The sequence below is a fragment of the Oryctolagus cuniculus genome, chromosome X (genome assembly GCF_964237555.1).
Source record: "Oryctolagus cuniculus chromosome X, mOryCun1.1, whole genome shotgun sequence".
NCBI classification, from domain to species: Eukaryota; Metazoa; Chordata; class Mammalia; order Lagomorpha; family Leporidae; genus Oryctolagus; species Oryctolagus cuniculus.
The window spans coordinates 113,652,891-113,680,210 of NC_091453.1; the positions used below are offsets into that span (position 1 = coordinate 113,652,891).

At 41.8% G+C, this 27,320-nt stretch overlaps 1 protein-coding gene across 8 annotated transcripts in view; it reads left to right on the forward strand.

Moving 5' to 3' along the window:
- Window positions 1–1,019: 1,019 nt before the first annotated feature.
- The window catches only part of INTS6L (integrator complex subunit 6 like), a 69,602-nt gene continuing 43,301 nt past the window's right edge, over window positions 1,020–27,320 (forward strand). For 6 of the 8 annotated variants that reach the window (XM_051827572.2, XM_051827573.2, XM_051827576.2 and 3 more), the window contains exons 1-2: window positions 1,228–1,488; window positions 1,621–1,698. In XM_051827572.2, coding sequence (XP_051683532.1) covers window positions 1,378–1,488; window positions 1,621–1,698 — 189 coding nt within the window. In that variant the 5' untranslated portion in view covers window positions 1,228–1,377. Of the gene's footprint in view, window positions 1,200–1,227; window positions 1,489–1,620; window positions 1,699–27,320 lie in introns of those variants that run through there. The other 2 variants (XM_070066926.1, XM_051827574.2) reach the window with 2 other exon arrangements.

Sequence of the window (27,320 nt, forward strand, 5' to 3'; positions counted from 1 at the left end):
TATCTGGAGAGTGAGCAAGCAGATGGAAGACCTCTCTCTCTGTCTCCCCCTCTGCCTGTAACTCTACCTCTCAAATAAATAAAATAAAATCTTAAATATATATATAGATAGATTATACTTATATGTACACATGTATGTGATTTTCTCTCCTTAATGAAATTGAAAAGTCACTGAAGTCCAGCATTCCATGTTGTCCATAGCATACCGCTAGGATTACACATTTTAATATTTTAAAATTGTGCCACATAAAGTAGTTAGCCAAGTATCTTTGGCCTCTTAGTTGAGCTTTTCTATAGAGCCAGACCTGAGAGCGTCTCTCATTGTTACCCTAATGGTAAAGGCTATGCAGACACAACAGTGGTGGAATTATCACAGGCAAGCCAGTGCTTCGAAGACCTCAAGGAAACTGAAGAAATCTGTACATATAAAAAGCCAGTTTCGGTTACTGTTTAATGTTTAGTGTTTTTTTTTTTTTCTAAGTAGATATATGTAGAGTGCAAGGCCAACAGACATCACACAAATACTGATCAAGAACAGGGACAGGAATGTAAAGGAATGCAAGTCAGTCTGGCCAGGAAAAAAGTTTGCTGCTTCTGAAGTGTGTGTGTGTGTGTGTGTGTGTTTTCTTGGTCTTAGCGACTGGCATGGTTGATTGATTGCAGTTTAGCAACGCATTTTCTGTGCAGCCTTTTTAAGTATCTGCTTCTGCACTTCTGTACAACTGTTGCTCAAATTCACCCTTTCTTTCGAATCACATTCTTTGAAGAGCAAGAGAAAATCCACTCAAACTAATAATCCTAACTGCTTCCAATTCCTTTAAAGGAGAATCCTAGGGAGGGTCCTTAACATTTCCCACTTACCCCTGCTTGGGTTCAAACTTCAACTCCCAGGGTTCGCCCAAGTCCCTCCTCTTGCCCTGTCATCTAATGCATATGCAAATATCACATAATTGGCAGCCAATGGCGTGGGCTCTGGTCACATGGTGCCCATGGTAGGTGAGCAGACAGAAGTTGTGTGTCGGTGAACAGAGAGGGCTCTCAGTCTGGGGCGAGAGCGCTCTAGTGAGCGCGGACGGATGCTTAGGCAGTAGTCCTGGCAGCGGCGGCGGCGGCGGCTGCAGAGGTGGCAGAAGAGAGGAAGGAGGAGGGCCCGAGGGCTCCACACGCTCACACTTTCAAGTTCCCTTGGAGGGAGAGGAGGTGGGGCTGCAGAAAGAGGAGGCCAGGAGCCGTCCAGTCCGTCCCGTCCCATCTTCCCCTCTTCCTCTTGCTCCCTGCTCCCTGGCTCTGCGAGAGTTGAGGGTTCGGGTAGCCATACGTGGCAGTGAAGGCAAGAGTGCCAGGAGAGTGGGGAGTGGAGCCAGGGGTGCGGGGGAAGATGCCCATCCTGCTGTTCCTCATAGACACGTCCGCCTCTATGAACCAGCGCACTGACCTGGGCACCTCCTATTTGGACATTGCAAAAGGCGCCGTGGAGTTATTCTTGAAGGTAAAGGGAGGGGAGGGGAGAAACGGGGAGAGAGCCTGAGGCACTGCAGGGTGGATTTAGGTGATTCTGTAACGTTTGTGTCGTCCCTCTTCCTTTCCATTGCGACCCCCTCTGTCATCCCTCGCCCCGCAGCTGCGCGCCCGCGACCCAGCCAGCCGCGGCGACAGGTACATGCTTGTCACCTACGACGAACCTCCGTACTGCATCAAGGTAAGGGGGTCATCAAAGGGGGGGGGGTGCGTGGGAAGCGGGAGCATTCAGCGGAGGCTGCTTGTTTCTCCTGCCTCCGCCCGTGGCGGTCCTGCGTCGCCTGGTGCTAGGTGGGTGGGTGGGGGTGGTAGCGCAGAGGGCGGGCGGAGCGGTGTCGTCTTTGGCGGCTTCTGAGTAGCGGCAGCGCTGAGGGTCAGGGAGAGGGTCGGGGGGAGGGGCAGCTTCAGGGAGAAACCGCCGGAGAGTTTAGCTCGTGGCGCGGCGACCACAGCCGCCTCAGAAGATGGCGGACATTTTGCTTTTGTATGAGCCAGCGAGAGGGAGACTGAGGGCGCTGCTGAGATGGAAAGGAGGGAGGGGAGGGAGAAGAGGGGAAGGAGGGCCTGAGACCCGGAGGGAGGACGCGAGGCAGGCCCGCCCCTTCGGGGCGCCCCACGCGCGGTCGCGGCCCAGGAGGCGGGTGGAGCGGGAGACTCCGCCCCGAGGCGCTCGGGGCCGGCCGCGCGGGCTTTCCTCGTGCCGGGCTCCTCCTCCGGCCCCGCCCCGTCTCCCTGAGCTCCGCGGGCTCCTCGCCCTTCTCCGCCTTCTCTCCGCTGGCTCCCGCTGCCCTGCCCTTCCTGCTGCGAGCGTGGCAGAGCCCGTTGCCCGCCTTCTCACGCCGCACTCCTGCTCTTGCCTTCGGGCCATGCCAGCGCATCCCCCTCCCTCCCCCCCCCCCCCCCCGCCCAATCGGAAATCTGTCCGCGGAGCCAGCCCCCCAGGCGCCGAGATGCTCTGGGCGTTTCTGTGCCGCGGGACTCAGGTTCTGCCCAGCTCTCATTGGAGATCCCAGAGGAGCAAAGGCGTGGGGTCAGGCAGGAATGCCAGGCAGAATCCTCTAGGGAGGGGCAGAGCTTTTAGAGACCTGGCCTACCTATTTACATCACAAATGAGGTTTGTGTTAGCTACTTAGGGATTTGTCTAGGGAAGAGAAACTGAACAGGAATCGACTTAGAGCAGTGATGTGATCACAGCGGACAATATGCGCCGCATGGTTCTGACCTACAGGAGAAAAGTAGGGAGGAGTAGGCCTCCGTGGAGTAGTTAACTTACGTTCCTATGTTGAGGAGATAAAGACCTGCTCTGTCTGCCATGGTTAGATAAAAGAACTCAAACTGTTCAGTCAACCTGCATGGGAGTTCTGCTTGCATATTGAAAAAGCTTTTTATCATAATCCTCCATGTCTTTTGCTGCACTCCCCCCCCCCCCATTATCTTAAAGCATAGTGCTGGGTAGGCGCAGTCCGGATGTGTTGTGAACCGTTTCAGTAGAGGAAGGCATTTTTAAAGGAATTCATGAGTACGTTAGATTCTCAGGTCACAGCAAATGCCTGATAATTACTACAACACAGTTCTCATCAACTCCCAAGTTAATATGCTATTAATATAAAGAGAGCAGTTTCAATATATTCCATATATGCGATTCTTAATGGGACCTACCAAACTGAAGTTGGCCAAACTCCGTGTTCCTTCAGACTTAATGAAACCTCTTGAAACTCTGAGCTTCCGTTACTAATGTCACATATATGTTCCCCTTAAAACCAGTCTGCTTTTTTGTAAAAAAAAAAAAAAGATATTTACTTGAAAGTCAGAGTTACTGAGAGAGAGAGAGATCTTCCATCCACTGGTTCACTCCCCACATAGCCACAAATGCCAGGGTTGGGCCAGACTGAAACCAGGAACCAGGAGCTCCATCCAGATCTCTCACGTGGGTGCAGGGGCCCAAGCACCTGGGCCATCTGCACCGCTTTCCCAGGTGCATTAGCAAGGAGCTGGATGGGAAGTGGAGCAGTGGAAACTTGAATCGGTGCCCATGTGGGATGCTGGCCCTGCAGGCAGCAGCTTTACTCGCTATGCAACAATGTGGACCCCAAAGCCAGTCTGCTTTTGATGCTTTGTTTTCACTTTTTTACTTATCTAGTTAGGAAAAAAGTGAGCAAGTAGACATTTCAAAGTGCCATAAGCTTTTTCAGAGTGTCAGCTTCCCAAACGGTGTGATTGTTCTCTTCTGCATAAAGAAGCAGATGTCTGTACATCCTAAGTCTGAACAGCTGCAGTCTTTGAGTACCAATAGTGTACCGCTAAACCACTTGTGATGTGGGGCCATTGGAAGAAATGGTCTTTAATTTTTAGTCAAAGATGAACTCTAAAGCAGTATGACTTTCTTTTTGGTTCAAAAAAAAACTATGTATTTAGTAGTTTTCCAAATGCCAAAAGACTGATAGTTTAGAAATAGTTTTTGGTCTATAAAACTTATATGCAACGCTAACAAAATCTTCGGAAAGAAACACACTTTTTAAAGATGTATTTATTTTTATTTGCTTTTAATTTATTTTATCTGAGAGGTAGAGTTATAGACAGAGAGAGGGAGAGACAGAGAAAGGTCTCCCATCCACTGGTTCACTCCCCAAATGGCCATTCACTCCCACAATAGCAGGAGCTGGGTGGATCCGAAGCCAGGAGACAGGAGCTTCTTCCCAGTCTCTCACGTGGATACGAGGGCCCAGGCACTTGGGCCATCTTCTACTGCTTTCCCAGGCCGTAGCAGAGAGCTGGATCAGAAGATGAGCAGCCAGGACAGGAACTGGTGCCCATATGGGATGCTGGTGCCACAGGTGGAGGCTTAGCCTACTAGCCAAAGTGCCTGCCACAAGATGTGTTTATTTGACACAGAGAAGAGAGAGAGAGAGAGAGAGAGAGAGAGATCGTCTGTCTGCTGATTCACTCCCCAATTGACCTCAATGGCTGGTGCTGGGTCAAGCCAAAACCACGAGCCAGGAACTTCTGGGTCTCTCATATGGGTGGCAGGAGCCCAAGCACTTGGATCATCTTCCACTGCTCTCACAGGCACATTAGCAGGGAGATGGATTGAAAGTGAAGCAGTGAGAACTTGAACCGGCATCCATGTCAGGTGCTGGCATCACAGGCAGTGACTTAACCCATTGTTCCACAATGCTGGCCCCAGGAAAACATTTTTAACAGCCATCATAACATCATCTTTTTAGCCCTGTAATCACAGTGCACCTATTTTGTATTCTGCTTTTCCCACCTACTTTAGTCCATGAATGATTCCAAGTTATCACATAATCTCCCCATACATAAAATTTTTAGTGTCTCTGTAATTTATCCATGTTATTTGAGGAGCTCCAGATAGTTTTAAGAAACAGAGGGAAAATGTTGGATGTGAAAATTTCACCTGTTAGTTCTGTTTACCCTACTTTATTTACTACATTTTTCTTAAAGCAAAAAAAATTGAGTTTCATCTTTTTTCTCCTATGTAAGTCAATTATGAAAAGATAAACTTTATGTGCCATGTTTAGTTATTAATTATTCACTATCTTCTTAGTATTTATTCAAGTTTTTCATTTTATTCTTAGATAATAGCTATGTGTTCTAGGAAAAGGTTACCAGCCTTAATAATATTCTTGTCATTATGTCATCTGTACCTGAATTACTAAAGATATGCTATATTTTAAAAGATTTATTTATTTATTTGAAAGGCAGAGATACTGAGAGAGAGACAGAGACAGAGACAGAGAATGAGAATAGAGGTAGAGATAGAGATATCTTCCATCTGCTTATTCACTTCCCAAATGGCCACAAAAGCTGGGGCTGGGCCATGCTGAAGCCAGGAGCCAGGAGCTTCTCCAGGTCTCCCACATGGGTGGCAGGTGTCCAAAGACTGGGCCCATCTTCCGCTACTTTCCCAGGCCATTAGCAGGGAGCTGGATCAGAAGTGGAGCAGCTGGGACTCGAACAGGTGCCCATATGGGATGCCTGTGGTGGCTTTACCTGCTACACCACAGCACTGGCCCCAGTATGCCATATTTTATTAGCATTTTCTTTTTCTGAGTCTCTTTTTGGTCGTTTCCTTCCGCCCACACCCTAACCCTCTAACCCTTCTCTCAGCTTTTTTTTTTCTTTTTGCTTTTAGGATCTGGCCAGATTGGTCACTCTGAAATTTTAGAACATCTGGTGATTTTTCCTTAAAATTGAGTCTTTCACTTTCTAGTAGCTAAGAGCCGTCTATATCTTTTTTCTGTTACTCTAGTTATCATATCGGTTTTTCTTTGATTGTTTGCAGGAATCTTATTTCCTGCTTAAAACTTGACTCTTCACTAAGTCTTGGTCCTTTCAGTAGAGTGTTGTTAGATATGCTTTTATTGGTAGTTTATTCTTCTGCAGAGTAATTGAGTATATTTTTCAGTTTCTCTATGGTTTATCTCTTCTAAAATAACTGCTTTCTTCTCATATCTTTGTTATATACATCCAAACACTACAAAATGTCTTTTATTTTCTTTTTTTATAAAAAATATTTATTTTGAAAGGCAGAGTTACAGGGGTGTGTGTGTGTGTGTGTGTCTCTGTGTGTGTGTGTGTGTGGAGAGAGAGAGAGAGAGAGAGAGAGAGAGAGATATCTTCTATCTTCTGTTTCTCTCCAAAGGCTAGGGATGGAGCAGGTGGAAGCCAGGAGTCAGGAGCTTCATCTGGGTCTCGCATGTTCTCCATTTTCTGCTGCTTTCCTGGGTGCATTAATAGAGAGCTGGACTGGACATGAACAGCCTGGACAGGAACCAGTGTCCATATGGGATGCTGATATTGCAGGCAGCAGCTTTACTTGGTGTGCCACAATGCTGGTGCTGTACATTTTATTTTGTACCAGAAGATTCATTTCTATTGGTGTTGTAACAGGCATGCGTTGGACGTTTGATTGGGAGAGATTTCTTTCTTTCTTTTTTCCTTAATAGGCATGCAAATATTCCCAGTATATCCACTTACAAGCTCTGACAATAAATCTTGTTGTGAAAAGTTACTGTGACAGGAATTTTTTTCGCTAATGTATACTGTGGAGTACGTGAATATAGTATTTCACCAAAGATGTAGTAACTTTTTACTGCTTACCCTTAGTATATAGCTGTGTGTACTCTTTTAAAATTAGTCATACCTGTTCCTTGCAGTCAGCATTGCCTGGGAGGAATTAAGTTTGATTTGGGAACCATATAAAAAGCATACGAAATGCAAGCCTTGTGTGCTACATCTGTTTTGTTACTTTGTAGACAAGTTTTATACCTACTCTTACAAGTTAACACTACATTTGTACAATGGTGCTTTTAGTGTGCACAGCTAGTATGAAGCCTGTTTAATATTTTTAAATTGTTGATGTAGCCTTATAAGACTAATAATGTGGATTTTAAAAAGCATTGTGTGTGAATTTTTAAATATATAATAGTTCTAATAGTCTTGGCTGAGGTTCTGCTGTCTTCTATGTTTTGTTTTGCTATGAATCATAATTTCCTTTTATTCAGTGAGGGAGAAGCAGGCTTTTCATTGCTATTAACTTGGAAGAAAATAATGCATTAGACAGAGGTATATATGAATATTAGTATTAGCATTAAAGCTAGTTTTATGTTTGAAACTACTTTCTATTTATTAAGGGAAATTATTTTTAACATAAAATGAAATAATTTCTCTAGAAATAATTGAAAAAGTGCATAAATAGTGGTCAGAGATTTTTGTTAATAAATAGGAAGAGAGTTTTCAAAGAAATATCCCAAGTCTGTGGTTTTAAAACCCACAGCATTTGAAGAAGTCAAATTTGCCCTTGAGTGTTGCTTTTTTACATCGTGTAGCTAACTTTGCTTATGGTATCCATACACCTTTGCCAACATGTGTCAGAAAAAGGTAAAATTTTGACTTACACATTTGTCAAGTAAACTTCCAAGTTTCTTAAATGATATCTGCTGTAGATATCATTGGCATTTTAATGAAGAGAGAACTTTTTCATATCACCGTGAGTATATTTTATGGGTCTTCTTTGGACAAGGAGTAACTTTTAGGGAGCCTTTCAGAAGCTACAGGAAGAGTTTTTGGTGAAATAACAGCAACATGGCCTATGACAGCAGTTTTAGACAATGCAATAGACTATGAAAATTCAAAATGCCACAGAGACAGTGCATTGACTTTTCTGATACATTATTGTTCCTATGGTTTTGCTTTCTTTTTCACCTTCCTTACTGGCCCTCTCAGGCATGTGGGTTGTTCTGAAATAAGAAAAGGGAAGAGATAATGGGATAGGCCTAGGTCTCTGAGCAAGGTGTGTAAGTAGAATTTTCAGACTAGGAGCCAGCTGAAAGATGATTAGAGAATGCTGTCAAAATTGTGGAGGCTAGGTTGGGCGTTTGGCACAGCAAGTAAGATGCCACTCACATCCCATATTGGAATGCCTTGGTTCAAATCCTGGCTCCACCCCTGATTCTAGCTTCCCGCTAATGCACACCCTGGTAAACAACAGATGACGACTCAAGTAGTTGAGTCCCTGCCACCCAAGTGGGAAACCGAGATGGAGTTCTGAGCTCCTTGCTTCAGCCTGACCCAAACCTGGCTGTTGCAGTCGTTTGGAGACTGAACCAGTGGATGGAAGATCTCTCTGTGTCTATCTCTATTTCTTTCTCTCTCTCTGCTTTTCAAAGAAAATGAGAATTTATAAATAAAAATGTTTAAAAGTTATTGAGGCCCTTCTGTTCTTTAGCCTCAACCTGTCTTGTATTCTTTCCACTCTTTTTTTTGCTCCTTGTTCCAACTTTCATCATTTCTCAACTGGCTCATTGTGACAGAAGCCATTCAGTTGTTCTCCCTACTTCTGATTGTGCTCTCCACTGGTCGTTCCCTCTCATTGCCACAAAGTTGATAATTCATAAAGTAAGATGAAGTAAAATTAAATGTATTTCCTTTATGAAAAAATCTTCAGTAGCTTCCCATTGCATTTCGGAATAAAATCAAAACTCTTTGGCCTGGCCTCAAAGGCCTTGTGATCTGACCCTGTCTTACCTTCCCACACTTATCTCTCCACTCTGTTCCTTTAAAAAATATTCTCTTAAATGATTATTTATTTGAAAGGCTGGGAGAGGGCAGAAAGAGAGATGATATTCCATCTGTTGGTTCACTTCCCAGATTCCTCCAACAGCTGGAATGGACTCAGTCAAAGCTAAGACCCTGGAACCCCTCTGAGTCCACCATGTGGTTGCAGGGACACAAACACTTGCATTGTCACCTAATGCATTGTGGTCATCTACCCTTAATTTGCATTAGCAGGAAGCTAGATTAGAATCCAAGTAAGGACTCAAATCCAGACACTCCAATATGGGATGTGGGTGTTCCAAGTGAGGGCTTAACCACTGCCCCAACACCTGCCCCATCTCTTCTCTTTTTAATAAATGTTTTTAAGCTTGTTTCTTTTTTAAAGATTTATTTATTTATTTGAAAGTCAGGTTACAGAGAGGGAGAGACATCTTACATCCACTGGTTCACTCTCCAAAAGGCAGTAATGGCCGGGGCTAGGCCAGGCCAAAGCCAGGAACCAGGAGCCAGGAGCCAGGAGGTTCTCCGGATCTCCCACATGGATGGCAGGAACCCAAGCTCTTGGGCCACCTTCTGCTGTTTTCCAGGCCGTTATCAGGGAAATGGATCAGAAGTGGAGCAGCCAGGACACGAACCAATGCCCATATGGAATGCCAGTGTCGCAGGTGGCAGATTTACCTGTTATGCCATATCACTGGCCCCAAAACTCATTTCTTAATCTTTGTTATTTTTAACACTGTCAGCTTTATCTATTTATTTATACCACCAAGTGGGTAGCAGGGATACTTAAGGTACATAAGCTATCACTTGCAGCCTCTCAGGGTGCACATTGGCAGGAATCAGGAGCAGAGCCAGGAGTCAAACCCAGGTACTGGTCCCAAGCTGCTGCTTAACTGCTGCACCAAATGCTCCCTCTCTCTACTCTTCTCTTCTCATGGACCTCAGGCTCTAGCTACAGTGAGAAATTAAGTTTGAAAGCCAGTATGCCTGTTGCTTCTGTGTCACTGTTGATGCTGTTCCCTCTGCCTGGGACATACTGTTTGGCCTGATACACCTCAGTTCTTCATTCTGCATTCTCAGAAGTCATCTGTCCTGTGTGCTCCACCCCTTCTCTAAACTGTAACAACTCCCACAGTGATCCCTTAAATCTTTGTCCATACCTTAATTATACAGCATTAGCAAAATTATTTAGTGAGTATTATTGTTCATGTTTTCCTATCTAATGTGAGTTCTTTGAATTTCTGTTTGTACCCCTAGTACCTAAGGGAGTGCCTAGGTTTTAGTAGATAATCAGTTAATGGGAAAAAGGTTTCAAGTAATATGTAAGTGTGAAAGCTACTCAGTTCCCCTCCCAGCCTCCCATTTACATTGCTCTTCCTCAGAGGGCACACACTGTTAACTATTTGATATGCTTATTACAGCCAGCATTTTTATATATGTTCAAGTTTATAAAACAATAGAATCATAGTCTTTTTTTACAAGATAAATGTATAGACTTTCTCTTTCTTCTTTTGTTTATTGAAGCATAAGTTATATTTAGCAAAATACATGCATCCTAATGACTTGATGCATTTTATGTTTATACATTCACTGCAAGCCAAACTATAGAACCAGAAAATGTGTGTTACCTCTCCTTGCACTCTCTCTCCCTGAAGGTATCTACTGATTTGACTTTTTTTGTAAAGACTTATTTTATTTATTTGAAAGGCAGAATCAGAGAGAGAGAGAGAGAGCACTTCCAGCCACTGGTTCATTACCCAAATGGCTGCAGTAGTTGGGGCTGTGCCAAACTCAGAAGCCTGTAACTCCATTCAGGTCTCCCATGTGGGTGATAGACTCAAGTACTTGGGCCACGATCCACTTCTTTTTCTAGACACATTACCAGGGAGCTGTTTCAGAAGTGGGGCAGCCGGCACTCACATGGGATGCTGGTGTCATAAGTGGTAGCTTAACCACTGTGCCATGATGCCGACCCCTGGTCTGAATTTTAGTGCCATTGTAGTGATAAGATCAGAATGGTGTTTCAAAAAGACACATCTGATAGTGAATTGCCCCCACAGCAATTTAAGTACTCATTTACCCTGTGTTTATGGAGCTCTCCCTGTGCACTAGGTTTCTTTATAGGGGCCTATGATGACACAAGAAGGACCTGGCCTAAGAGGGGACCAGAATACTAAAAGACAAATTGCTAGTCATCAAGGGTCTTGAGGGTAGTCGCTGGGAAAAAGATGATGGGAGAAGGGGGTTGGAGGCATGTCAAGAGCAGAGGCCTCTTAACCAAAGGAGATGAGAGAGGGAGCAGCGTGCAGGACTCCATGAGGATTCAGTTTATTTGGTGAAAATGCTTGGCAAATGGGCTTTGAAACCCATAAATTAAAGTTTGTACATTTCTTCGAGGATGAAGAGCTATTAGTTAAATTTGAAAAAAAAAAAAAAACAGGGCAAGGCTTGTTGTCTGTGTGCTTGTTTGCTTATTGAAGTGGCCTGGTGGGGAGGGGAGAGTGAAATGTGTGGGAGACACAGAAAGATGCAGTTTAAGTTGTGTAGTTGTGCCTTGGTGCTGGCTACTTGAGAGATTTTGGCTTTAGGGCTAGAATTGGGGTGGAAGGATGGCAGAGGAGAGGGTACAGGTAAGGAGAAGGCAAATACTTTGCTTTTCCATTTGCCTTTGCTTGAGGAAAATCGTTTAAACTGCTTAGAACACGGAGTTCTCAGTTTCACAGTGACCAAACATGGCAGCTGTTCCAAATGTCAGGGAGAAATGTGCTTCCTAGAGAAGGACTGGAATTGAAAGACTTGTCTGTATGGGGCGGGTGTGTGTGTGTGTGCGCGCGCGCGCGTGCACATGTGAGAAGGAATAAAAAGAACCTACTTATTTAATTGCAGTCCTTACCTGAAAAAAAAAAAACTCTTTGTAAACAAGGCTTCCTCTTCCTTTTTATTAAGACTGTGTAAATGAGAGATCCAGGCGGGCCCTTTGTGTGTGTATTGGTAGCTGGAACACATTCTCTCCTGGAAACAATGTTGGAAATGGTGATTAGGTTCCCAGACCTTCTTCCCCAGGAAAGCCTTTTTAACCCTTAAAGTCACTTAGCCATAGAACTATTGTGTTCATTATTGTTTCTCCTGGGAACTGTGTTTGGGTTTTCAACTTGATTTGCTTAAAAAAAAAAACTCCCCCCTCCACAACCTTCTTCCTCGCATCTCTGTGTGGCCTGGTACTTCCAAGTGAGGGGTGGGGACATTGTAAGAGCTCTAGCAAAGAGAATGAGGGCTGAGATGGCAGTGGGAGTTAGCATAGCTCTTCAAATAAGCCAGGTTGTCATGTGTAGACTGGCCCTATTTACAGTATTCAGCACAGCATTCACTAGCCATATGTGGTTATTGAGCACTGAAAGGGTGGCTAATTTGTGAATGGATGCTCTACCAAACAGGATATAATTCAGTATTTTGGATATATTAGATTAAATTATTGTTATTATTATTATTATTATTAAATGTGGCTGTTTCTTTTTACTTTTTTTAATGTGGCTCCTTAAAAATATAAAAATACATATGTGGTATGCTGTATATCTCTATTAAACAGAAGTGCCAGCCTATATTCTTTCTTAAGATATTTTATGATGTTTATATCCTAGAAATTGTTTCTGAAGGAGGATCCTGTCTCTTGAAGTTCTGCTTAAAAGGAACACTGCCATAAAGGACTCATTTATGCATGAAAGGTTATCATACAGTTGACAGCTGATAGCTTAATAATCCTTGGCTCTGGACTAGAATATGAAAGCATCCCATTCTTGTTCGTATTGAAAGCCAGTTCAGTTGCTTAGACATTTGGATGCAGTTGGTGATCCAACTGGTTGGGTTAGAAGTTCTATTTTTTTTTCCTGGCTGAGTACCAGGGACTATATATGTGTGCTCAACAGTGGCACTAAACATTTCGTGTGCTTTCAAAGTTACTAGAAAGATGTAATGTGTCCATTATCACATTTAGATAGCTACTTTGCCCAAGAATTCTCAGGAACAGCAGCCATCAGAAGAAAAAGGATAAAGAACAAATTCTCTAGTTTGGCATAGCAGAAAACTGGTGAAACAAAGGTGAGTTTGTACTGCTGCTCTTACTGAGCAGAGCCCTGGTCTTACACTGTGGGGAATTATCAGTGGTGTAGAAAGAGAGGGAGGTCCACATGGCAAGAGGGCTCCTAGGATTCTTACTTTTGGCAGTTGTTAACTTTCTGTAAGACTAGTCCTCCCAGTGGGCCCCGTTTAAGAAATAAATACCAATATTTAATTCTGAGGCTGAGTGGACATGCAAATGTCCTCATGAATAACATAAAGGAGTATAAGAAGTGGGACCAATTTATAGCCCTTGTTTTGGATCCTCCTAAATCCCACCTTATAGTCAAAGGTATTATCTGCATTTTATCATATATCTCTATGTTTCAGTTATAACTGGACTTGTGTCTGCTTCCTTATAATAATGAACAAATACTAGATTTCTAATAATAGCAGCTGACATTTATTGAGTAATGCTTATATACAGGTTAATGTGCCAATGAAAGTAAAGTTTATTTAGTTTATCATCATTTTCAGCCTTTGAAACAGGTACTAGTATTGCCACTTTAATAGATAAGAAAACTGGGGCCAGCCAGGTTAAATAACAAAGCCACTGGTAACACAAATCTCTCTCTCTCTCTCTAGTCCACAGTATCAAGTAACCACTTCAAGTTTCCTATCAATTGTGATAAAATATTTCTTTTGATAACTTCTCATGGGTATTTTCTCATTTTGATATGTGCCCTGTAGCCATAAATTTTTAGACTTGATGGTCATGCTTATTATTTTTAGCAATTTTCAATATGATAGTGCCTTGAATTATAATAAACACTCAGTAAATAAAAATCATTAATTCTAGTGTTATCATTTTAATTATTTTCTAGACATTTTTGGGTGAATGTCATTGTGCATTTGTAAAAACCACTTCAACCTTTGATGTCTCCCAGTTATTCTCTCTGACTTGGTCATGTGTCGAGTAGTTGAGTGCCTCATTTAATGAAGACCTAGATAGTATTAGCTCAATACTTAGTGGAAAAATGGAATGAAAAAGTAAGTTTATTTTGCTGCAAATATTTTTGAAATCCATGTTTATGCAGCATCTTTAAAAAGTTCATGGAAAATGTGTATTATGAAAACACTGTGTATGGATTTCTAACTTTTCTGTACCAAAATAAATTTATTTTTAAAAAACCCATTCCATTTTCGAGTACCCTTGTATATATTGGGGATTAAAGGTGAGGCCTGGTGGCCTAGGCTGAGCAGGAGTGTTAGGAATAGTCTTTGGCTGTGTATTGGTCACCAGAATTCGATATGCCATCTTCACGTTACTAATATCTCCTGGTGAATGTATTTCCTTTGGGGAAAAGAAAGACATCCAGTGTATACCAGAGTGGCCATTTAGATCCTTCAGATCCACAACCCGTGGAGAAGGTAGGACTGGTTTTGTAAAAGGCCTAGTCACACTATCCTGCCTTTGCCGAGTTTTGTGCCTCAGTCTGTTCCCTGTCTGTTGGTGCAGTCTTCATTTCATCCAGATTGCCCATTCCCAAGCCACTGCCTCTCCTGGCCAGATACCTTTTCTTCTGTTCCTTAGTTAGATGGTCTATGGCTGAGGAGTGGATTTCAGAGACAAAATGGGGATGCTAGCAAGCCAGCCATAGGAGTCTTAACCAGAGAAACATTACATGAAGACTTCTGTGGTAATATGCCAGATCTATGTATAAAAAGTGGAATTCTGGGGTAGACATTTGAGCAGGAGATAAGATGCCAGTTAAGGCGCGCTAGTAGGATGTCCATGTCCCACATCAACGTAACTGGGTTAGATAGCCTGCTCAGTTTCCTGCTAATGTGCACCCTGGGAGGTCTTAGGATTTCCTATAGAGCTACTTGGAAGAATTTACCAATGCTTCTTTGTCCTTGACTACACTTGAAACTAACTGCCCCTTCCTTCCAGAAATCTATCACCTCTATTTCTACACCCCTTTCTCTGATAATTCTTTCCCTGTACTCCAAATTCGTCCCCTTGATGACTGCATCCTACCTCATTCTTGGGTTCAAATATCCCAACTCAACCAATGCCTCGCCATTTTAAGCTTCTCACCCATCCATTTCAGCTGACTACAGGACATCACTGGTTGTCTATCCTACCTTCAACCCACAGTTAACCTCCTGTATCTCTAAAGCCTATCCCTATTTCCATATTCCCCATCTGTTGGTCATCCAGGATTGAAAGGTAGTCATTATTCAGTGTTGATTCTTTCATTTTATACTCTCCTAAGGCCCATTCCCTATCCCTTTGAAATGCTTCTTGCATATATGCCTTCAACTTCATTTCTACTGCCATCCATCAATGTATCCAGGTCCTCATATTTTTATGCTTTGACCATTTGTTACCCTTATAACTGTCTTCCAAGTGCATCTCAAATACCTATCTCTATCTATGCCAACTGCTAAATGTCCAAAAAAAAAAAAAAACTAGTTTCATCATATCACCCTCCACACAAGCCTTCATAGGGTCAAGTCTAAAGTCTAAATTGTTCAGCCTCATAGTTGGAGTACTGTGAGATCTGCTGCACATGTCTGTATAAACTTATTTCCTATCACTTCTACAGAAACTCCACACTTGATCCAGACTTGTCTCTTCCACTCCCAACATGCCTCACTGTTTCTGATGACAGCCGTTAGAACATCAGTTATCCAAAGGAAGAGGGAATCCAAAGCTGAAGGCTTGCGGGTGGAGAGGAAGTGAACTGAAAGCATTCCTTCATGGTGTGACGTGAGGGGGAGGATGTGACAGGAGATGCTTTAAAATGCTGTTATAATGATGAGAAGTTGCAGAAGGAAGGGGAGAGGGAGCAGGAATATGACCTTTACTGGATAATTAGCCTGAACTAGACCAAGATGTTTTGATTTAAACTGGCCTGAAGTTGAAGTTGCCTGGAGGCACCGTTGTCTAATAAGCCTTAGTCTCCAGTTTATTTCCATCTCTGTCAAAGACAGCCTACATAGCTAGGTAATAGACAATAGGATTCTAGGGAGAGTACCAAGCCTTTTAACACAACCATTGCATTGGAAAGTTAGGGTTCCTTACTGTATTAGTTTTTGAATGAAGAAAGTGACGATGTGCTGAGCAAAGCTATTTTACTTGAAAGCTTACATTTGTGCATAGACATTGTCAACTTTATTTCATAGTGATGTTTTTGAGTTGTATGTTAGGAGAAGACTCAGAAAATTGCTGGAAACTTTTATAAGAATAAGATTTTAGAGGTGGGCCATTGGCACAGTAGTTAAGACACTGCTTGAGAAACCCATATCCCATATCAAAGTGCCTGGGTTCAAGCACCAGCTCTGCTTCTGATTCCAGATCCCTGCTAATGTACATCTGGGAGGCAGCAGGTGATGGCTCAAGCACTTGTGTCCCTGCCACCCATGTGGGAGACTGATTGATTTCCAGTCTCCTTAGTTCAGTCTGGCTCAGCCTCAGCTATTGGGGAAATTTGGGACATGAAGCAGTGGATGAAAGTTCTCTATCTCTGGCTCTCTGCCTTTCAAATAAGGAAAAAAATAGAAATTTGAAAAAAATAAGATAAAAATCCTCAGTAATATCTTCAACAAAATCAGGTTTTATAAAGTGTTCAGAGTACATCCCGTCTGATAGATCATCCACTCCATTGTCCTGTTATATGGTAGGTTGTGTCACTTCAGCAATTCTATAAAGAGTGCTTGGACTGCAAGTCTGAAAACTGAATTCTTAGTCTGAGTCTGCTGTTAATTATACACATGACCCTGGGGCAAGTCATTTAATCTTTTATGGTGTTAGTTTCCTCATCTGTTAAATGAAGGGATTAGGCTAGATTATTTCCAGGGTTCCTTCTGAAAAAGTACAGGAGAGAGAATTGTATAACTAAAAGGCAGGAAGTGGAATAATTGAAGCTTGGGATTCAGGGCAATTTCAAAATTATTTTATGTTTTAGAAAACAGTTTCTGGATGTGCTTAATGTGCTATCTTGCACACGTAGTGGTTAAATCAGTAAATGCCACTCCTTCCTTTTGATATCATTTGTGTTTGCTGCTAACAATTTCATTCTCAGGATGGAGTCCTATCATTGGTTACTTCAGAAGAGTGGAAATGAGGGTTTGGTGAAAAGACAGAAGTATTTTGTGTTTCTGTTGGGATTTTCAGTAATGAATGTGTTTTACTTTTATCACATAAAAAAAACAGCTCATAAAATTTTTAGGAGAATTTTTTTTAGAAAGAATTAGTTTGGGGGAAAGAAATGGTAGTATAGAAAGTAATAAATGCCCATTCTGCTACCTCATATGCTTGACACTTTTTGCAGTGTTTGGGTGAAACAGTCTTACTCCTATCTACATATATTTTGCCCAAGGCCACCTTTGTTGTTATTGTATGTATGCATCCATAAAAACCTTTCCTATTGGAAGCCAAACTAAACAACTGAGTGAGTGATCCACACAATAGCATCTTTCCTAATGGTTGGTCAACAGCTACAGTTGAAATGGTAAGAGACTGGGAAAGGAAACTTGTAATGTTTACATCTGACCAAGTTTGGTAAGTTCTAAGATGCTTCTGCAACAGTAGCAGTGCAATTGGCTCTTAGACAGAGGAGGAAAGTCTCTTAAATTATTGGTTTCTATGTGTTGCCTTCCACTGGTGAAGATCAAATTCCTTTTGATCTTCTCTTGCTTCCCAGTGACTTTGAGAGGTATACTGCTTTATAATTTTATCCTCTTTCCCCGGAGTAAAAAGTAAAACTTCACCCTCCCAAGTACAGCAGATTCTCAAAATTAGTCCTTATGACTGTTTATCCACTAAAATAACTCGTTAGACATTTTAAAGAGACCAGTAATGTAAAATGGTTAACTGTGTGTAAGCAGAATCATTTGTTTGTCCAGTTTACTTAAAATATGTGGTCATGTGAGTCTAACTGTGAAAACTAATTCAGCAGGCCACAGACTGTCAAATACGTTTCTGCAATATATTAGGGGTAATTTCTTAAGAACTTTTATTTAAAAAAGTAGAAAGCTCAAGTAAGCCAGATATCTTTTATGTGGTCTTGGGCTGGCAGTGTTTCCTGAAGCATGTGGATGAAAATTGGTAGGCTGAACCACAGAATGCAAGCATTCAGAGTTCTCAGGGAGAGACAAATTCAATCAAACCAAGTAAATCATTGGAGTAACATAGAAGCCCTCTGTGTGTCCCTCTCCAATTGTATCCATCTTCGTAGCCCCAGAGATAAACATTACTCTGGCTTTTGTGTTAAAAATTGTTTCTGCACATTTTAACAACTTCAGGACACTAAGAGGACGCCTTGGGCGTAGTAGCTTTAACTAAATGAGAACTGGATATTCTTAAAATAAGTGATTCTATGTAAAAAAAAACTATACTAGTACATGAAAAACATGAGATTAATAAAATGCCTCCTTTGAGCCTAGAAGTATATTCGTATCTTTAGTCAAGTAAGAAAACCTCAAGCAGTAAAATCAAAATGAATTGCTGGAGTTTTGGGAGGGGGAAACTGTGACATACAGGGTCAGAAAATATGATGCAGACAGGGAGTTTTAAAAGCACATACAAGAAGCAAGACAGTTCCTTTGTAATTATATAGTGTCTTCCTAATGTGTACTTCATAATTTTAACAACCTCCTTTATAGGTATGCTGACTGTAGATGTAATTTTAAAAGCTATTTTATCATTTTGAGGTGATTCAGCTGTTGTAGTGTCTTTTTACCTACAAAAGCAGGTAAAGTTTATCTTGTATCAATCAGAAGTGGAGTCCATTTTCACTGTAAGAAGAAAATTCTTGACACGGGAAATCTGTAATTTGCACAAGTATTCCATATAAGGTTAAGGGCAGTGACCAACAGAAAAAAATCATTTGTCTCCTTGGGAGAAAGAGCTGATTGAAAAAGCAAGGCTTCTGATTTTTCACATCATTCCAACTCACTGGTCAGTTTACCAGTACAGGACAGTTTGTGATGATAAAGATGATAGAATGTTAAATTGAAGGAGAAAGTAAGTTGGTTGAACAGTGCTATTAAAATTTATTTATTCAAATTAGTTTGGATTTTACAGAGCAAGTTTTCCCCAAACTTATGGGGAGCAGATGGAAAAAGGGAAATATTTTATCTTCCAACAAGAGAAATGATGACCCTGCTAAATTTAGATTTGTTGGCTTTGACTTGTGACATCTGGGAAAATACTCAAATCTGTTAATCATCTAGCTTGCATTTACCTATAAGAGCCTGACTAGACCTCTAACGTGGGCTTATGAAGGGCAAATATTATCAGGCTGACTTCACATCCTTTAATAAAAGATAAAAACTCTTGTCAAGACGTGGAAAGCAACATGTATGAGTGGTCTTGAAAAGTTCGTGGAAACAGTGTATTGTGAAAGTGCTATGTACGGATTTCAAAAACAGTTTTATACTGAAATAAACATTTTAAATCCCATTCTTCCATAAGCTTTTTAATTTTTCAAGATTATTTATTCAAAAGGCAGAGAGACAGAGAGAAAGAGACAGAGATAAAGAAATCAAGAGATATTCCATCCAATTTAAACATGACAATAGGTCTGATCTGATTTCATCATCATTTAAAAAAATCATCTATTATTTTTCACTTTATGTTTCTGTGTGGGAGCAAACTGTTGAAATACTTACTTAAGGTATACTAAGCTGATCTTCTGTATATTAAGATAATCGAAAATGAATCTTGATGTGAATGGAAGGGGAGAGGGAGTGGGAAGGGGGAGGGTTGTGGGTGGGAGGGACGGTATGGGGGGGGAAGCCATTGTAACACATGAGTCGTACTTTGGAAATTTATATTCATTAAATAAAAGATAAAAAAAAAAAGATATTCCATCCATTGTTTTCACCCCCCAAATACCCACAACAGTCAGGTCTGAAGCCAAGAACTCCATCCAGGTCTCACATGGGTGGCAGGTGGCCAAGTACGTGGGCCATCTTCCACTGCCTTCCCTGGTACATTAGCAGGAAACTGGATTGGAAGCAGAGTAGCCGGGTCTCAATCTGTAGCTCCGATATGGGATGTTGGCCTAACAAGTGGCAGCTTAACCTGCTGTACCAGTGTTGGCCCCTTTCTGTAAATTTTTTGAACTTGACATCGCTGGATGTCAATGAGGTTTTTCATTCATTCATTGTGAAGGATTTCCTAGCAAGCTAGGAAGATTTGCCGGCACTGCAGGTGGCGGCTTTACCAGCTATGCCACAGCACCGGTCCCTGCTTTATCTTCTCTTTGAGACAGACTCACTGCCAGTCCCTGTTAACAAGTTACTTCCTAGAGAATCTTAATTACTCAGTCGTTCTTTGATTTACAAATGTTCAATTTATGTAGTTTATAGGAAGCACTTCTGTGGAAAGTTAGGTGCAGTTGCCCTCAATATCTTTTGTCAGTTACCTTGGATGTGAAAATCAATAGCTTGCTTATTAAGCTTGTGCATTATACTAAGTCTAGCAAGACTGCTAATAGGGGTCAGTGCTGTGGCATAGCAGGTAAAGCCTCCGCCTGCAGTGCCAGCATCCCATATGGGTGCCATTCAGTCCCAGCTGCTCCACTTACAATCCAGATCCCTGCTAATGCACCTGGGAAAGCAGAAGAATATGGCCCAAGTCCTTGGGCCCCTGCACCCACATGGGAGACCTTGAAGAAGCTCCTGGCTCCTGGCTTTGGATCAGCACAGTTCTGGCCATTGAGGCCATCTGGGGAGTGAACCAACGGATGGAAGGCTGACTCTCTCTCTCTCTCTCTCTCTCTCTCTCTCTCTTTCCGTCTCTCTGTCTCTCTCTCTCTCCCCCTGCCTCAGCTTCTGCTTCTGCCTCTCTGTAACTGTTCCTTTCAAAAAAATAAATAAATCTTAAAGAAAAAAAGACTGCTAATATTTTGGGAAAGTATTACAGGTGACCTTTAGAGACAGACAGAGCAGGAGTTTTCAGGGAGGGTGCTAATACTAATCCCATATCCTCTTCAAGGATACTTGATCTACTTTTATCTCTTCTACTTGTTTATAATTCTTGACAAGATTTCGATGGTGGAAAGTGTTCCTGTATTTTAAAAAATAAATAAAAATCAATGAATTGGAGAAACAATCTGGCTAAATGGGATAAATCCAGGACAGACAAATATTAGGAGGGTGAAGCTTAGGGGAACCACAAAATAATACCTTCTCATCTGTTTGGAATTAATAGAAATAAGACAGGAGCCAGCCAGAGTTCTAAATAATAGTTTGATTCCTCATGAAAGCTAGATCGAAGGCTATTGCCTAGATGTGTGTTTGTGAAAAGCTTCCAAATAGTTCACATATTGACAGACGTCTCATGCTGGAGGGCAGCAGAGACTCCTCCTTCAGCATCACATGTTATAGAACATACCAGAAAACTAAAGAGAGCTTCAGAATCAGGTCTAAATTGAGCATGCTAGTCTCCTGTTCCCAAACCCACCAGTCAGATTAGAAAAAAGAAATGAGAATGTTGAAAATCTTGCTTTTAGGATTTGCCCTTCTGAGGAGAGGAGTGTAAATTCTGTCCTTGCTATGATGATGAGTGGGGAATACATGGCAAGTGACTAGTTCCATAGAGCTGGGACCAGAACCCAGGTCACTAAGAGGCTGAAGGTCCATGCTTTGTGTTGGTGTGAAAGACATTCTTAGCTGACCATACAAATGGAAACTCTGCCTGATTTATTGCATTTCCTAAGGCAGGAGGTCTTTTCTTTCTGGAAGTTGGGTTGATATAAAGGATTGTGACAGTACAGAATTAAAGGTTATGACAACTGGAAGGGAGCTTAGAGTTGTTTTTACAGGCTTTTCATTTGTTGGATGAGAAAACAGTGCCCCAGAGGGACCAAGTGACTTACGTGGGACCACTTGGCAAGCTGGTTAGTGGCAACAAGAAACAGACCAGACTCTTCTAATTTCCAGTTCACTGTTTTGCACACCCAATGGTTCTGTATTTAGACATAGAAAAAGTGGGCTTATATTAAGTGGAATTGGAGAATTATATTAAACTTAGGAACTTCTAAGTTAATCTAACAAGATGTGTCTATGAGGTGAATACACAGACTATGTGGAAGAGTCCCTAGTCTAGTATCTTAAATTGGTGGGCTCTGAAGTTAGGCTACCTGAGTTCAAATCCTGGTGGTACTATTTATTGTCATTTGACCTGGACAAGCTACTTATACTCACTGAGCCTCAGGGTCCTCATCTATAAATTACAGCACCTGCCTACAAGGTGGTTATGAGCCTCAGATGAGGATATATCTAAGATGCTCTGCTTAGCACAATGGAGTCAGTAGCATATCGGCAATGAAAAATATTAGCTAGCATTCTTCTTCATCATTGTCGTCGTCATCATCATCATCAGCATCATCGTCATCATCATCATTTTACTCCTAGGAGAAAATAAACCCTTAACAGGATTTTTCCCATTCCAAGTTACTCCTTTGTCCTAAACCTCCATTCTTTAGGTCTCCCAGGAAAGCAGCTCATTTAGGCCTGTGCTTTATCTGTTATGAAGTTCTACCCTGTCGCAAAGGTTTCTCAATTAATTCCTTTTCCATTCCTTTGATAATTCAGGCCCTGATTCCTTTTTCCTGGATTACCATTCAAGTGTCCTAGCTTCTTTTTATGAGTATAGCTTTTTTTTCCCCAGACTGTCCCATATGCCACTACCAGACTGATTGTCCAGAGACACAGCTTTTATCCTGTGTCCCTTGCCTTATAATCTATAATGAATTTATCATCTGTCATTTTAAGACTAAGCTGTGCTGTCTAACCTTCAGGTCCCTTAAAATATTGATGTCCAATAGAAATATAATGTCAGCCATATACATAATTTAAAATTTTCTAGTAGTCACATTAGAAAGTAAAAACAAACAGGTGGCCGGCGCCGTGGCTCACTAAGCTAATCCTCTCCGCCTGTGGCACTGGCACCCCGGGTTCTAGTCCCGGTTGGGGCGCCGGTTCTGTCCTGGTTGTTCCTCTTCCAGTCCAGCTCTCTGCTGTGGCTTGGGCCCTGCACCCGCATGGGAGACCAGGAGGAAGCACCAGGCTCCTGGCTTCAGATTGGTGCAGCACGCAGGCCATCGGCCATTTAGGGGGTGAACCAACAGAAGGAAGACCTTTCTCTCTCTCTCTCTCTCTCTCTCTCTGTGTCTAACTCTGCATGTCAAAAAAAGTAAACAAACAAACAAGCAGGTGAAATGAATTTTTAAAGTTGTTTATTTATTTGAAAGGCAGAGTTAGAGAAAGAGAGACTATCTATCTTCCATCCGCTGGTTCACTCCCCAAATGGCCACATGGCCACATCAACCAGGGCTGTGCCAGGCTGAAACCAGGAGCCAGGAGCATCATCTGGGTCTCCCACATGGGTGCAGGGACCCCAGCACTTGGGGCATCTTCTGCTGCTTTCTCAGGCACATTAGCAAGGAGATGGGTTGGAAGTGGAGCAGACCTGTAGCCATATGGGATGCTGGTGCTGCAGGCCATGGCTTAACCCACTACATCATAACTCCAGCCCCTGAAATGAATTTTACTAATATATTTTACTTAACCAAAAATATCCAAAACACTATTATTTTAATGTGTAATCAATATGAAAAGGCATAATGAAATATTTTCATTTTGTTCTATGTCCTCTATATCTGTTGTGTATTTTACACTTAGCTGACATCTCAATTCAGGCTAGCATGTTTCTAGTGCTCAATGGCTGCATGTGACTTAGGGCTACTCTATCAGATACTGCAGTTCTAGGATATGACTTGCCAAAACTATCACTCCTACAAAAAAGTACTTAAATCTCACTTCTCCCTTGTTTGTGAAAAACAAATTAGGGATAGTAATGCTGTGCCTGTTTTAGAGAGTTCTCCTAAGCCTGTGAGAAAACTCTTTGTAAGCTGTAAAGTTCCATAAGAATGTGTGGATGTCATGCTCAGGATGAAAGATTTTACTGACATCAGAGCAGGGTATCTTTGGAGCAAAGTAATTTGAAAGAAAAGACCATAATTAAAAAGGCAAATTAGCTGTACTGAATTCACTTGTGAAAAAATAAGTGCAAGCAGTTATCGGAGAGTGTAAATGTGTATTTTCTCCTGCTATCTCTTCATGGTTATCTTTTTGGAAGAAATCTGTCACATGCGTAAGATTCTCTGAACATTGCGGTTAACCTATGGACTTGTTTTTTTCCTTCAGCAGTTTGAGAAATGGAGATAGGCACACTTATTTTTCTCTTCAAATAGGAGGTGGACCAGCTACCAAGAACTTCATTCTTTTTGGTAGTAAAGGTACCCCATAATTTGTAGTACTGAAATGGGAATGGCATTAAATATTTCTCACATTGACCAATTCATTGCAAAGAAACAGCAATGACTTAAAAACAGAAGGTCAGGACTAAGATGTAAACAAAAATTAACTTAGGGAGTCAGAGCTGAGGCATAGTGGGCTAAGCTTCTACCTGTGGCACCAGCATCCCATACGGGCGCCAGTTCCTGTCCTGGCTGCTCCACTTCTGATCCAGCTCTCTGCTATGGCCTGGGAAAGCAGTGGAAGATGGCCCAAGTGCTTGGTCCTGTGCACCTGTATGGGAGACCTGGAAGAAATTCCTAGCTCCTGGCTTCAAATCAACAGCTCCTGCCATTGAGGCCATTTGGGGTGTGAACTAGTGCATGGAAGATCTCTCTCTCTGTGTCTCCCCCTCTCTTTGTCTGTAACTCTACCTCTCAAAACTAAATAAAAATCTTTTAAAAATAAATAAGCTAATTTAAAAATGTTTAAAGCTCATAGAAAATACATATTATGTAAAAGACATAAAAATGATCAAGATGTAAAAACTACTTGTAAAATGCTTTCATTCCAAATTATAATGGAAAATTTAATGTAGTTATTCTGACAGATTGATGAGTATGACTACTAACAAATGGGAAACATTATCTTAAAAATAGTTTGAAGTTTCTTTTTTATTGTTTACTTATATATTTAATGTTATTTATAATTGTTTATTTAATTTAATGTGTATTTTGAGAGAGAGAAAGAGAGAGATTTCCCATTTTCTGATTCACTCCACATATTCCCAGACCATCCAGGGCTGGACCAAGCCAAAGTTAGGAGTCCAGAACTCCATCTGAGTCTCCCCTATGGATGGCAGGGACCCAAGCACTTGAGCCATTATTGGCTATTTCCCAAGATGGATTGGAAGTGGAAGAGCCAGGACTCAAACTGGCATTTGGATATAGATTGCCAGCGTCTCAAGCAATTTCTTAACCCATTGTGCCACAAGCCCTACCTCAGGACACATTATATTAAATATTGATGAGTTATAAAGTTTTCCCAATCCTTTCTGAAATAAAATAATACACTCAGTTTTCTTTCATCATGCCTTGAACTATCATGTGGGCCTTCAAGAATTCAACACTTTAAATGCAGATAGAATCATAAGTTTGCAGAGTGGAGGTAAGATTGCTAAATGAAATAACTATAAAAGGCCAGTGCCGCGGCTCACTTGGCTAATCCTCCACCTGTGGTGCCGGTACCCCGGGTTCTAGTCCCGGTTGGGGCGCCGGTTCTGTCCCGGTTGTTCCTCTTCCAGTCCAGCTCTCTGCTGTGGCCCGGGAAGGCAGTAGAGGATGGCCCAAGTGCTTGGGCCCTGCACCCACAATGGGAGACCAGGAGGAAGCACTTGGTTCCTGGCCTCGGATCGGTGCAGCGCGCTGGCTGCAGCGGCCATTTGGGGGTGAACCAACGGAAGGAAGACCTTTCTCTCTGTCTCTCTCTCTCTCTCACTGTCTAACTCTGCCTGTCAAAGAAAAAAAAAAAGAAAAAAGAAATAACTATAAAAAAGATCAACTTTATAAAGTAGCTTCTGAGTAAAAGGACCCAACCATTTACAAGTTTGCCCAAGTCAGAAACCTCCATCCAATGCGTGACCCTTTCTCTGTCACCTGTCTGTCTAATTAGCTATGAAGCCTTTGCGACTCCACCTCTGAAATGCCTCTTTAATCTGCAACCTCCTGTCCATCCTCACTGCTCAGGCTTTCATCACTTTTCTCATAGCTATTAAAACAGTCTTGAAACCAGTTTCCCAGCCTCAAGCCTCAACCTCCCTTCCACCCTACAATTTATTCTCCAACAACCAACAGAATGATCTTACTGAAATACAGATCTGATCATGACTCTCCCTAATTAAAAACCTTGAGCCTTTCTCAAGGCCAACAGACACAAGGCAAACTACTGAACACTTTCCAATCAAAGCCCCAATTATCTTTATCAGCCTTACTTCCTGCCATGTACCCAGAGAAGTGATCATTGGGCTACTCATGGTTCTCCAGTAAGTCCTATCCTTTTATGAACTCTCTTTTCTGTGGACTGTCCCCTCCACCCCTTACATCAGGGAGTCTCATGATCTTCTCTTTATCCTCACAGGGTTCCTCAAATACTCTATGTTCTGTGAGAAGTCTTGCCCTTACCCTCTGGACACTTGTTTTTTCATCCCTTATTCCTTTGTGGCAGGAATCCCTCAAGGGCTAATTCTCTATATCACAAGCATGTAGTATTCTGAGAAGTAGCACATGGTTGATCAGTAAAGATGCGCTGAATAAATGAACTCTACACCTTTCTTTTCTTCCCCAAAGAAGAAATCTAATTCTGAATACAATTTGATTTCTAATAACCTATTGATACTTCTAGGTATTTGACAAGACACTTTTCAAAAATAATCCTTCCTTTTCACTAAAGTTTAGTTTGCCTAGTCCACTAAGATTTTCTTTGCACCATAAGAAATTATTCTCATTCCCTAATTTCCCTAGGTACTGAAAGTCACATATTCGGTTTGCCAAAGGAGCACTGTTAAGTTTTTTGCCTTTAGATCTTTTGACTTATTGGATATGTTAGGATTATTAAGACAAAAAACTTGAGGCAAGTGTTGTGGTGCAGTGGTTAAGACACTGTGAGGGAAACCTGCATCCCATATCAGAGTGTCTGGTTTGAGCTTAAGTTACTCTGCGTCTGATCCAGCTTTTTTGCTGATGTGCCCATGGGAAGCCGCAGGTAATAGCTCAAGTACTTGGGTCCCTATCGTCCATGTGGGAGACCCACATTGAGTTCCTGATTTCCTTCTGGTCCAGCACCAGCTGTTGTGGCCATTTGGGGAGTGAATCAACAAATGGAATGTCTTGGAATGAATACCTCTCCCAGACCCATGTGTGCGTCTCTTTTTCCCTTGCTCTCTTTCTTCCTCTTAAATGAATTAATTTTGAAAACATTAACTCTTTTTCTCTCTGATAACTCTGCCTTTTAAGTAAATAAATAAAGAAAGAAATCTTTAAAAAGACCAATAACGACAAACTAAGCACACTTTTAGTTTTGCAGAATTCCTGACTATTGGACCTGGAATGAATCTTAACCCTGACCACTTTCACTTTCATGCAAGTTGTGAACTGTTTAACCCCAGGGGGTGCCATTCTCATAGATCACCATGTGAATGACACATTGTCTGGGAATGTAATTCACATCATCACTCAGTGCCATGCTTTTTAATCCTTCTCCTTCTCTTTCTCTCTTTTAAAAAGATTTACTTATTTATTTTGAAAGCATTACAGAGATAGAAGGAGAGAGAGAGAGAGAGAGAATCTTCCATCACTGTTT